At 54.1% G+C, this 13,416-nt stretch overlaps 1 protein-coding gene across 2 annotated transcripts in view; it reads left to right on the forward strand.

The window, feature by feature from the left end:
- RBM33 (RNA binding motif protein 33) overlaps positions 1–13,416 on the forward strand; it is a 118,373-nt gene that overhangs the window by 75,765 nt on the left and 29,192 nt on the right. For both annotated transcript variants that reach the window (XM_039230666.1, XM_039230667.1), the window contains exons 10-14: positions 4,268–4,400; positions 4,555–4,898; positions 5,933–6,337; positions 8,051–8,338; positions 11,642–12,265. In XM_039230666.1, the coding sequence (XP_039086597.1) occupies positions 4,268–4,400; positions 4,555–4,898; positions 5,933–6,337; positions 8,051–8,338; positions 11,642–12,265 (1,794 nt within the window). The remainder of the gene's footprint in view (positions 1–4,267; positions 4,401–4,554; positions 4,899–5,932; positions 6,338–8,050; positions 8,339–11,641; positions 12,266–13,416) is intronic.

A 13,416-nucleotide genomic window follows, 5' to 3' on the forward strand; every position in this document is an offset into this window, starting at 1 on the left:
ACAAAAATGTCATGTAAAAATGACGATAATGGCAAGCACTGTGAACTGCTACTTGCTGGGTACTGGCATAAGTACTTTGAACATGTTCTTTCATCTTTTCCCACGAGAAACAGGCATCGTCTGTATCCCTGCCCTCTGCAGATGAGAACGTGGAGCCCTGAGAGGCTGCGCGGGGTGCTGGGAGGGCGAGAGGGCGCGGCAGGGAGCCCATCTGCCCAGCACGCGGCCAGCCACTCGGCCGGCCTCTGTTAGCGCCTTTCCAAGGGGGGACTAGCTGGCAGGTGGGCGAAAGTGCTGGCGCAGCACGGTGGGTGCAGAAAGGATCTGGGGCCTTGTTCATATTGCTAACATTTGAGCGCTTGTGTCTGTCGGCAGTCAGGCGGATGTAGATGATTACAGGAAGGGAAGAAGGTCTGGGAAGAGATGAACGTCACAATATTGCAATTCCAAAGGGGGTGAAGTTTAGTATATTTTCAGTTTAATACAAAACATGTCTTTAGAATATGAATATTTAAAGTAATCTCCCAGGAATGTAGCTAGTTCGCAGGCAGCTTGAAATTTTTATTGAAAGCTAACTCCATCAGTTTCTCTTTGAGTTCATTCTCATAATTCAGTAACTGCTTCCTTTTAGAAATGGATGAAGGGGGGTTGAGAATACTTTCCCTGATCTCAACCTGTGGCAAAGTCCAAATCAAAAGTTAGCAAACCTACTTATAACGGAGAGGAAGCCAGTCTGCTTTTCCAGTTACATTTTGCCTTATCTATAATGAGAAAACCTAAATTCTGGAGGACTTGGAATTAACTATCTAATGGAAGGAGAAGAGACTGCAGAGCCTTGTCGCAGCAGCCACATGGCCGCACTGTTGGGAGCTTCATCAGCAGGGGAGAGACGTGGGGCAGTAAGGCACAGTCGTGGCGTTTATCGCTCAGGACTGGTTTCAGAAGAAACTGAGTGTTTTCCAGTTGTCTGTAAGCCCGGCATGGCGTGAGCCCGGTGAGAAAAGTGGCAGCAAGTATCGGGGCTTCACATATTAAATAATGAAGAAAGCCATGTTTGTGGGACACAACAGTCAGGAGCCTCTTTCCACTTCTAATTGTGAGTAACATCAGGATGGAAGGCACGGAGACAGTGCCGGTCACTGGTCTCCACGCAGCTGGGTGAGGGGGGCCAGTTTCAGAAGCAGTCCCCTGGGGCTTCTTCCTGTGTCTGGGCCACATTCAGCCCTCGAGGGGCAAGTGTGGGGGGGCGGGGCCCTCCCGAGTAGGAGAGGGCAGTGCTGTCTGCGGAAGGTTCCAAACACTGGCGGGCTGGGACCTGGCTTTCCCCGGGCCGGGGACAGTTCTGAGTTCACAGAAGGTTCTCACAGTGAGTGCTGCTGCTTTCCAGCCATGAACCCAACCCAGGACCTCAGGGCTTAGTGGAAGCGACCCCAGAGGACTCCCCGCTTTCTCAGAAAGTACACTGTATTCTTGCTGCCCTTCTTTCTGACGCTGCCTCCCTGTGCCTGCATTTTTGGTCAGCTCGTTAACCTAGGAGTGACTAACAGAGCCAGCGAGTGAGGAGCCCCGGTGTTTGCTGACCGCAGTTCAGGAAGAAAGCCTCTCAACAAATCAGTGGTGTCATACTTACAACCTCAGTTATAATTTCACGTGCTGTAACTCTTTTTTTTTTTTAATGAAAATCTGACCAAATGTCATGTTAGAGTAAAAATTAGCAGCAAGTACATCATGCATGCTCGAATATTCTGCGTAGCTGAAGGGGAACAGAAGCAGATGGGACACAGAGGATGCAAGGAGCATTGCAGGGGCTGTGGACTGGGAGTCCCTGTGTGCCCAGGGCAGGAGACCCTTACCTGATGGTACGGAGGACCGGGATGTGAGGGAGGGACCCAAGATGCTCAAAGATGGCGGTGTCCCCTGGGCAGTGGGAGTCCCGGGCAGGAACATGGGAAGGTGCAGTTAAACCCTCACTCGTAGTGTCCTAGCTTCCACGCAGCAGCCCTCAGTGGTCCGTGAAGGGGGCCGCGGGGGTCCCTCCCTGGGCCACGCACTGGACTGGCAGCTGGGGAGAGAGGGAAGCAGGGCAGGAGAAGATGAAGCTTGTATACAAGCACTTACCGGAAGCCCTTTTCTGTAGAGACAGTGCGTCTTGGCTGAGGCAGAAGCAGAGTGAACGTTTTCTGTAGAGATGGATGAAATACGGAACGTGGAAGTTTGTGTATAATGCGATGGTTTTCAGAACTCAGAATTCTCAGTCGGCTGTAGGCTGTTGTTTCCATGTCTAAGTCAAGGAAAAATAATAGTTTTTAAAACCCCAAGCTCTAGTCTTTTTGATAAGATTTATGTCATGGGTTGAAACTTTCCCTCCTTCATTTTCATTATGTTATGAATAAAATTAATCCTGTGGGAGTTTTTAAACTTGTTTTCCTTGAGTATTGCAATCTCTGATTAAAAACAACAACATGACAGAACGGTGTCACCGTGGGCACCCGGTGCCCCGAGTTCCCGGTGGCTTGGCTGTGAAGTGGGACTCACACTCTCGCTGTGCCATGCTTTCACCGGGTCGAGTGGTCGGGGCTCTGCACAGCCCGGTGTGCGGTACCGAAGCCACAGGCGACGAAGGTGTCCGGTGGGCTGAGGGCCCCAGTCCTCATTGGTCTTTGCTCTGAAGGAGGTGTTCATACAGTATCGATGCTCGACTGACTCCCCTGGCTTTACCGAGGTGGTTTCTTTAAATCCGTGCAAATCCCTGCAATTGTTGGTCACTGTTGGAGTATCCTTAGCACTGGCTCACAGATGCAGGGGCTGGGCATCTGGGTAAGCAGAACGAAGTGTTTCCCACCGTGGTTGCCGGTGACGAGACCTCAGCCTCGGTTCACAGCCCGCCCTGAGCCTTGACTCCGTTCTCCAGCCTCCTGACTGGGCTTCCCCTGGGCTGCAGGACCAGCCCGAGATGCAAGGGAAGGGACCCTGAATCCAGCTGCCCGACGCCTCCCCAGGCCGTCCCCCGCGGCCGCTTCGTGCCCAGTGCGCGGCAGGTGCGCCGGCTCCCTTGCAGCTGGCCCTGGCGCCAGCCCGGGTTTCGGGACTGGATCTCTAATAACCTTGTGGCAGACCCGGTGCCCCCAAGAGTTGGCCCCTGAGGCTCTCCAGGCTGGTTCCCTTAGAATCTGCCCGGTGGGGACAGTCCTGCTGCGGGGCCACATCTGCACCCAGGGGGCTTCTCTGGAGCCGGAGCTATTCACGGGGCCATTCCGCTCACTGCACGCTGTTGTTTGGGCGTCATGGCGAGCACAGATGGTTACACCAAGAAGGAAGGTCAGTTAGTCTGCAAAAACGCTCGCAGTGCAACAGGACGATGGCACATTTGGAGACAACAGCTGAGTGCGTTAGTGATAAAGTGACTTACAAGTTCATGAGAAAGGAGTGTGACTTTTTAAAAGTTGAGAAATACTGGTTGAGTTTCAAAGAACAAGATGTTCTTAAATGAAAATTATTTTGATATGTATAATTACTGAATTCTTTCTGGAGAAGCAAAAAAAAATTTGTGAGGGTTTCTTGAAATGCCTCACCAAAAAAATGGAAATGTCGTACTTTAAAGAATCTCCATGGGGGCACCCGGGCGGCTCAGTTGGTTAAGTGACTCGATTTCGGCTCAGGTCATGATCCCATGTCGGTCTCTGGGCTGACAGCACGGAGCCTGCCTGGGTTTCTCCCTCTCTCCATGCCCCTCCCCTTCCTCAAAAATGAATAAACAAACAAACAAAAAATAAGCATTTTCACAAATACTTACAAGGCCCCCTGAAAATGGAAGTAATTTTGGTTTGTCCGTGTAGAGTTCTGGCGACAAGGAGTTAATGAAGAATGTTCACGGGTGGGAGTCCAAGGGCCTGGCCCGGCGGTGCACGCCCAGCGATTGTGGCGGGAGTGCGTTTCCTCAGCAGCTCCCGTTGCCTGTTCGCCAGAAGCTGCTGGTGTGTGTTATGTACACGTTCAGTTTCCTTTCTTGTCAGGCGTAAAGGTGTGGCTTGTGGTTGTGTTAAAAAGGTAGCAAATGACTGCGTGTTGGAGAAGAATATGCCGGGGACGCTGCAAGTCGACACTCGGTCTTTGTGGATGAATGGGCAAGAAGGGCCCGTAGTCGCGTGGGTTTCACGAGCTTGAGACCGGCGTCCCGCCGTGCTGATGGCGCCGCGCTGCGTCCTGACGTGAGGCTGTGGGCGCGCGGACCCCGCTCCCTGCTCACACCCGCCCCCTCGCTCCCCAGGGCCCCCCGGAGTTCCCGCAGCACACGCCCGGGCCGGTCCCCGGCACCTTCAGCCAGCCGCCGCGGCTCCCGCTCCAGGACCAGTGGAGAGCGCCGCCGCCGCCGCAGGAGCGGGACCCCTTCTTCCTGGGCGGTAAGGGGCCGGCGGGGCCCAGTCGCGGGGGGGGGGGGTCCCCGCGTGAGAGCCCCCGCAGGGGCGGGAGTCCCCGGACGAGGGGCACGGCCTCGGTCACGGTCACCGCGCTGCCCGGGCCCCGCGAGCGGAGCGTGATGTCACGGCGCTTCAGTTTCAGGCGAACCGAGGTTCCCGAGTCACCTGTTCCTGGAGCAGCGCAGCCCCCCGCCGCCGCCGCCGCCGCCCACGCTCCTCAGCGGCACGCACCCCGTGCCCGCCCCCAGCCCCCTGCCCTTCACCCAGCCCGGGCCGGCCTTCAGCCAGCAGGGCCAGCAGCCCGTGTTCCCCAGGGAGAGGCCCGTGCGGCCCGCGCTGCAGCCGCCGGGGCCGCTGGGGATCCTGCACTTCAGCCAGCCCGGCTCGGCGGCCGCGCGGCCCTTCATCCCGCCGCGGCAGCCCTTCCTGCCCAGCCCGGGCCAGCCCTTCCTGCCGGCGCACGCGCAGCCCAGCCTGCAGGTGGGGGGGGGGGGGGGGGGCACGGGGCCAGACCCTGCGGGGGTCGGAGGGGGGCACGAGGCCAGACCCTGCGGGGGTCGGAGGGGGGCACGAGGCCAGACCCTGTGGGAGAGCCCGGGGCGCCGCGGAAGCCTGCTGCTTTCTTGACCGTGCCCTTTCTTTACCTCCACGCCTGGAGAAATGGGAAAAGCAGTGGTCGTTCGGGGGATGTGAAAACACTCCGAAAGGCTGTGGCGCTGATGGCGTTAGGGCAGGAGGCCTCCCCGTGCAAAGGCCGGCCTGTCCCCTCCGGCGGCTCCGCCGTGTAGCAGACAGAGTCTGTGCGCCAGGGGCAGCACTGTGCTGGGCCCTTATTTGAAAGATTGGAGTGCCCTCTGCTGTGGGTCACGCTTCCCGGGCCCCCTGAGTGTCTGGGAGCTCTTGTTTGCCCCGTACTTTATGCCTGTACCCCAAATTTACATTAAGATGCATAATGATGGTGTTTTTGAATCAAGCGTTCAGAAACACGCAGACTGCCTAAAGTGCAGAAAAGGATTATTATTTAGGTTGTCGAAGTGGGATAAAGTGTTGCTTCACTCCCCTTTCTGTTACAAAAGACGAGGAGGCGTCTCCGCTGCTGAGACGTTTGAGTAGGAAGTACTTCCAAAGGAAATGAAGAGGTCCGGGGTCTAGGAGGGGCCCCGCGCCCCGCCGCTGTCCAGTTAGGGCAGCAGCGTGAGCGCGCGGTGCCGCCGACGGTCCCCCTGCTGCCCGTGCCCGGGTCCCGCAGGCGCCCTGCCCCCCGCCCGAGCTCCGTCCCTTAGAACACGTTCCCGGGGTCCGGGGCTGAAGACGACTCAGGGCAGACACAAGCTGTAGGATGATGGCTTTGGGCTTGTTGCCCGTTTTAGGTAACGTGACCTCTGTCAGCAAATCTAAGATGAAAGTTTAGTACCGCCTCCCGAGTCTGGTGGGGTTTACGAGAACTGGCCGAATTGGAGCGTACCCGGGAAATGCGTTTATAAACCGTTGTTTGTCTTTCCTTCGGCGCTAAGGGGCCTCTGCACCCGCCGCTGCCCCCTCCGCACCAGCCGCAGCCGCAGCCGCAGCCCCCGCTGCAGCCGCAGCACCAGCCGCCGCTGCAGCCGCCCCCGCAGCACCAGCCGCCCCCGCAGCCGCAGCACCAGCCTCCGCACCAGCCGCAGCCGCAGCCGCAGCCCCCGCTGCAGCCGCAGCACCAGCCGCCGCTGCAGCCGCCCCCGCAGCACCAGCCGCCCCCGCAGCCGCAGCACCAGCCTCCGCACCAGCCGCAGCCGCACCAGCACCACCACCACCTGTCCGTCCCGCCGCCGCCGCTGATGCCCATGGCTCAGCCGCAGTTCCGGCCTCACCTGCAGGCGGCGCAGCCCCAGCCCGGCGGCGCTCGGATGCAGTGTCCCCAGCGCCAGGGGCTCCGGCACGTAAGTGGCCCGCTGCCTTCCTTCCCCGCGCGCCGTTGTTCCGGGGCAGCGCCTGTGAGGCGAAGGTTTTCCAGCTCCCATTTAATTCCTGAAACGTGTGTGGTACGTTGTATTTCTCCGAAGGGAGTGTGTGTGTAAGAGACTGCTTAGGAAATTGATTTTCTTGACTGCAGAAATTAATGAGCTCCCTTTTGTGCCAGAAAGACCATTAACAGTATTTACTTCATCATCTTACTTGTAGGCGTCTAGGTAGCCCTCAGGGTGGCAGATACTGTCAGCAGACACGGAGCGCTAGGAAATACCACTTTTGGGCAATGGCCACTCCGCCTTTGCCGCTACTTTATTTTTTATTGGATGTGCCGCCTCTGTGTCCTTGTGTTCTGCATAAAGAAGTGAATTCAGGAGGAAACGACTGGACAGCCTCTTGCTAGGCGCCATTGAGCTCCTGGGAAGACTGCAGTGAACGAAAGGGGTGACTTGCCTGCCCTCATGGAGCCTGTATCGGACTGTGGGAGGTCAGCAGTGCATCTGTTTGTGAGGATGGGGCCTCGGATGCCCTCAGCAGGTGTGCTGTGTGGCCTGTCAGGCTTCAAAGGGAACTACGCAGTGTGCATTGCTGTAAACGTAAAAGACAGTAGTCACTGCTAGTGCCTTGTCATCCATTAAATAACTGTAAAGAGGCTAATGGTTAGAGTTCCGGGCCAAGGCTAGATAGTTGGGTTTTCCTTTTAGTACTCTCCCTTTGACCTTGAGCTTCAAGTCTGTCACTTAGCTGCTTTTAATCTCAGTTTTTCTCATACTTGCCTTTCTTTCCTCCTTAGAGTAACATTGAGACTAGTGATATAAGATATGAGGAAGGGGCACGCCTGGGTGGCTCAGTTGGTTGAGCATCTGGCTGTTGATTTTGGCTCAGGTCATAATCTCATAGTTTGTGGGTTGGAGCCCCCCGTGGGGGTCTGCAGTGGCAGCGTGGAGCCTGCGTGGGATTCCCTCCCTCTGCCTCCCTCTCTCTGCCCCCCCCACCCCAATAAGGAATAAACTTAAAAAAAAAAAAAAAAGAGGAAGGAGTTTCGGGCAGGTGCATTGTCACTTAGGCTTCATTGTGTTAGAACAATGGCAGCCTGCGCCCCCAGCCTTTCACCCTTTAATAGTGACCTGCGTGCCCTTGGAGCTCGGTGCTCCCACAGCCGGTTCCCGCCCCTAAGCTCCTCGCTGGGCTGTGTTTCTGCTCAGAACCGCAGGGAGGAGCATGACTAAGACTTGCCTCTCTGGAGCATGTTCCTCGTGCAGAGAGTGGATTTTCATAGCGTACTGATGTACCGCTTCATTCTTTTCCCTGTGCCGCCTTGAATTCCGGGAAAGTGGTGCTCGTAATCCTTTGTCGGTCCCATCGGTTCTGCTGAAAACATCGTCCCCATAGTAAGGGCCGAGCGCAGCCAGCTCGTATAATTTCTGTGAAGGAGGAGCCTGTCTGTAGGTGAGTGTGAGAGCCTTGCCCGTTCTGGTCCTCAGCGGTACTGTGCACTGGCCCAGGGCGCGGGAACACTGATGCGTGAAGAAGAGTGTTCAACCAGGGCGAAGGTACCTCCTCCCCAAAAGAGAAATCACCTACTAATTAAAATGAATTTTACCATATTTTTATCTAATAATGTGCCTTTTTATCTTTCTCCCAAGTATCCAGTTGTCATTCGAATCTCTTTCTTCTCGTGATAGAATACCACGTCTCAGAGTGTCACCAAGCGGCCAATGCAGCAGATGCAGCCCACTGCCCCCAGGAACAGTAATTTGCGCGAGTTGCCCATCGCCCCTGCGCACGTCATGGAGATGAGTAGCAGTCGCTGCTGCTCCACGCCTGCAGCGCAAGTGAAACCTGTAATCAGCACCTCCCCACCTGCCAGGCCTGGTGCAGGGTCCAGGGCCGCGCAGGGGAAGACTGAAGCCAAGGTCAAGCCACTTAGCCCTGTGGTTCAACCCAAAGAAGAAGCAAAGACAGAACCAGAGGTAGCACTTTTTTTTTTTTACTAAGAAATAATTTGGGCTCTAACAGGAAGCCTTTATAATAAACTTGTACCTGTTAGTTTACTCTCATCCCGTGAGTTTTTCATAAAATCTTCTCACCGTTTTTCCCCTGGCTCCTTCTTTGAACCCAGCAGCCTTCACATAGGACACTCTGTCATTTCCATGGGTTTATGGTATCAAATTGTATTTCTGTTTTGTGCACTTGGACTTGATGCTGCAGAGCCTGTCCCCTCCTAACGGGGAGCAAATCATCTCTGGAGACGGCCGAGATAGTAAATACCTGAGGCGTTACGTTCCATCTGGTCTTCATAATTAGTCAGCTCTGCTGTCTTAACACAGAAGCCCGCGTGGACCATTCCCACGTCAGCAGGTGTGGCTGCCGTGGTCCAGTAAAACTTGCAACAAAACCAAGTTGTGTGCCGGATTTGGCCGAGGGCCGTCGTTAGCTGATCTCAGACATGTGTGTGCTGTTACATTCTGTTTCTCTTTGACCCTGCTGCTAGGGGATGGGACCGTTTTTACCTTGGCCTTGAACTGAGATTGTGTGGGCGGCTTTCATTTTGAATTCTATGTATTGTTAAATAGAGTAAGTCATATAATAAATGCAGACAGTATTTTACATGTTTCCAACCAAGACCTTATTTGTACCTTGATTTAGTTTTGGCCCCCTTGTTACTTTTCCTTTAGGGGTGGCTCGGTATTAGTACAATATTAGTCATGAACTTTTTAATTACCTCTTGTTTAACATTAGTAAAATCTGTGGCTGGGACAATGCCCTTGGGGCTATTGATCTCCCGTAAAAGAAGTAGATCTGCTTGTCTGGCGCTTCGTGCGTGGGGGTTCAGGTCCAGCTGCTCCCTAAAATACAGACGCAGAAGCTAAGCAGTATGTGTGAGATGGAGGTTCTAACCGCACGGAGAGGAGTCCACTGTCGCATGGGCCAGCACTACACCCGGGAACGGCCCACTGTTGCTAGCCGTGGTGTTTGTGCTTGTCATGTGGGAAGAGGTCAGCATGTAGAAGGTACACAATATTTTAAAAAGTAACGTATAGTAAGTATCATTTATTAACATACTATAACGAAAGAGTAAGAGTTTCCTTATGGGCGGCTCAGAGTGTTAAACATCTCACTCTTGATTTCTGCTCAGATCATGATCTCACGGTTTGTGGGATCAAGCCTCATGTTGGGCTCTGTGCTGATAGCTTGGAGCCTGCTTGGGATATTTCTCTCTCTCTCTCTCTCTCTCTCTCTCTCTCTCGGGATATTTCTCTCTCTCTCTCTCTCTCTCTCTCTGTGTGTGTGTGTGTGTGTGTCCCTCTCCTGCTCTATCTCAGTAATAAATTAAAAAGTTTGTGTAGATAACAATAGAGGCATGAAAGAATAAATCATAGTTTTTCAATCAGTTATTTTTCAGTTGAAATTGGGAGCTGGCATCAGATTTTCCTAATAAATTATTGATATAGTGTTATCAAATGTATGTAAATACCAAGTAGAAATTCTGAGTTAACAGTTTACAAAGATTGCATTAGAAGAAGGCTGAGTTTTTTGGTTTTAAGATCGATGTATGAAAACATGCAGATTTGCAGACCGGATCAAGGTAGTTTATGAAAAGAAATTTTACTAAAAACTGTCCTGCTTTTAGTCTGTGTAGCTAGTGCCTGCTTGTACGTTGTGACATGATTTTTGGTTCAGAAGAAATGAAGTCACATAAGTCACATTATTTTCAGGTAACATAGCTAAATAAAATGAGGAAAGTGAGCTTTGGGCACGCCACTAGCCACTTGTGCTGTTCTTTTTCAGAGTAGTTGATTTTAAGCAGGCTTCTGTGGAAGCTTTCTGTAGAAACCAGCAGCGGCCTTAAATGTGAAATGAGCCTTGCAGGTTGCCATGGTGTGAATTATTTATTTGCTTTTAACTTTACGTACACACAGATTGGGACCAAAAGTAAGATGGTTTTACTTTGTAAAAGGTCTTCTGTTTGTTTTGCTTAGGAAAATGTGGTTTATTTTTTTACACTCACCCAATTGGTAATGATAGAATAAAGGACGAATCTGCTTCTAAGTATTTTTACCTACGTGCTGTGTACTTGAGAAGACACTTTAAGTCTTGCTTGCTTATTTGGGAGACATCTCGGTGAGTGTTCATTTTCCTGTGTCATGGACCAAGTGGGCCCTCTGGACGCGCCGCTCTCTCCCGGCAGCCTGCTTCCTGAGCACCCGGCCCCAGGTCCGTTTGAATGGCTGTCCGCGTCTCAGGTTTTCTGCTTTCCCTTTGCTCGGACGCCCACCTCTGTATCTCCTCTGCCTTCAGATTTGCTATTTCACATCTGTCCTAGACTTTGAAATCAGGCGACCAAGCAGGTCGGAATTGCTTCTGACACCAGCCAGGCCAGTCCTGATGAGGCCCTGACTGTGTATCCTGTAGGCCAAGTGCATGGGCTCTGGGAGTCTTCAGCTGCCTTTTGATCTTAGTTCCCAGTTTTTAAGGTATACTTGTTAATAGCTGAAGTCTAGAGAGATTAAATTCTATTACGTTCTTTTGTAGATATCTGGATGAGGATATCCACGATTTTTTTTTAAGTTATAATTTTTAACGAATGCTTAACTTTTCATAAACTTTCTTCACAGGATGCTTATCCTGGAAGTTACTCAACTTTTTCAAAGATTTTTTTTGATAGACTTTCAGAATGGCTTGGGGCTGGCATATTAAAGGCATTCCTCATGTACCATTAATATTCCAATACTGCATTTGGCAGCATTTTGATTCTGAGGAGAGTGCATGAGTTCAAGGTCAGAGAGATTGACTTGTGCTGTTCATTATAACCAATTATTCTGTGACAAATGAGTTTGAGATCGGGCTGAAAATTCTATACCAAAAATCAATAGTTCTAATCAGGCCTTCTCAGGTCATTGACACTCACCTTTTGTTGGTTCGTCAGACAGGAGCCAGATAAAACCTGTGTGACAGCGCCGTCCCCCACTGTGGCCGCTTCCATTCGAAACGTGGTTTGATATCTTAAGTGAATGGTTTAATTGGTTTCCAACTTGTAAATGAGTGGAAATTTACATCATTTTGTTTTTCATATTCTGATAAGATTTCCCAAATTAGCTTGGGTAGGCCGTGTGATTTTCCCCCCCGAGGAGGGGTTCACACGTAGAGGCCATCAGCAGCTGTCGAATGGCTTCTCGCAGGCCCTGCGTCGGCGTGTGTGGGACGTGCGCCGCCTCCGTGGCCCCCCCCGCCCCCCAGTTCTGCACCCTAAGCCGGCGTGTTCTGTCTTGCAGTTTCCCGACGAGGATGAGGAGACGCGCCTGTACCGCCTGAAGATCGAGGAGCAGAAGCGCCTCCGGGAGGAGATCCTGAAGCAGAAGGAGCTGCGGCGGCAGCAGCAGGCGGGCGCCAGGAAGAAGGAGCTGCTGGAGCGGCTGGCCCAGCAGCAGCAGCAGCTCCACCTGCCCTCCGCCCCGGCCGAGCCCGACGAGCGGGCCGCCTCTCCGGCCCCTGCCAACGGGAACCCGCTCCTGCCCTTCCCGGGCGCGCCTGCCAGACCCACTGTGAAGAACAGGCTCCTTGTGAAGAACCAGGACGGCCCTGCCGCCAGCGTGCCGCCCAAAGCAGCCGCTGCCGCCGCACAGTACCAGGGACCACAGGCCCGGCCGCCCAAGGTGCCCCGGCAGGCCAGGGCCGTGCCGCAGAGCCCAGGCCCGCACAGAGGCCCGCCCGGGAAGCCCGCCGACGCTGAGGGGCCGCCGCCGCTGCCCCCGCAGACTGCCCGAGCTGCCCCGCAGGCCCGGCCCCCGGACGCCAAGCCCGGCGCCAAGAGGACCGTCATGCACCGGGCCGGCGGCGGCAGCGGAGATGGGCCGCACGTCAGCTCCAAGGTCAGGGTGATTAAGCTGTCAGGCGGGGTAAGTTGACGAGGCCACCAATGCCTCTTGCCGTCTGTGCCTCGTGTGCCATGTCCTCGTCTGCAGAGGGGGGCTGGTGGGGGGACGTGCTGGGACCACGCAGTGCAGCCTGTGCGCCCCACGGGCCGGCGATCAGGGCAGTCAGGTTCTCCTCCCGACTGCGTGGTTCTCCAGGCCTTCTCAAAGGCCAGCGTGGCAGCCCCCAAGCGGACGCGTCTCCGTTGTAGCTGCTTTTCGTGGACAGTCTGTGACAGAAACATCACGTTGTCTTTATAATAAAATTGCCTGGGGCGCCCCGTCAGTTACGCGTCCCACTTCGGCTCAGGTCGTGACCTCACAGTTCTTGGGTTCGAACCCTGCGTCGGGCTCTGTGCTGACAGCTCGGGGCCTGGAGTCCACTTTGGATTCTGTGTCTCCCTCTCTCTTTGATACCCCCCACCTTCACTCTCGCTCTCAAAAATTTTTTTTTTTAATAGGTACATTTTCTTTACCAGCAGACAACCCGTTGTGTGTAGCTTCAGATTCAGGGAGGCCCAGGGGCAGGGGAATGGGCCGCCCCTCAGCAGCACTGTCCCCACACTGCCATCTTCTCTCCGGGTGGTCTGTCTTGCTGCAGGGGACGGAAGGGTCAGCAGGGTTCTCGAGTGAGGCTGTGCCGGCACAAGGGAGGCACAGCCCATTTCTCTCTGCATTTCTGAATGTGAGCAGTGCCTGTTCTCGAGCATTCTCAGTGAGGCCTGTCGTGGCGGCTGGGCCAGGTCAGCGCTCGGAGGGGCCGCGGATAGGCCCCCGCTACACAAGACCCTGTAGACCGCACGCTCTTCCCTCCCACACAGAAGGGGACCCGCAGCCCGGTCCGGCAGTGGGGAGACCGGCATCTAGAGCGGGCCCACCGGGGCTCCGGTTCGTGGAGAAAGTCGCGCACCGGGTTAGGGACAGCTCACCGCTTGTTTCTGGGTCCGTTTGCAAGTATGACTTCCTCCCGCGCTGTACTAACAGGCTTCTGGGAGAAGGATACGAATTGGAAATCCCATGTTCAGCAGACTCTGTGGTTTCTCTAAATCTGTTTTTTCTCCCTCCATTCATTGTGATTCAAAATGTTGATAAGCAGATGGCCTCTGTCACCTCAGCTTCTGTTAACATTGTGTGAA

This window comes from Hyaena hyaena, unplaced genomic scaffold (assembly GCF_003009895.1).
Source record: "Hyaena hyaena isolate Hyena2069 unplaced genomic scaffold, ASM300989v1 scaffold_50, whole genome shotgun sequence".
NCBI classification, from domain to species: Eukaryota; Metazoa; Chordata; class Mammalia; order Carnivora; family Hyaenidae; genus Hyaena; species Hyaena hyaena.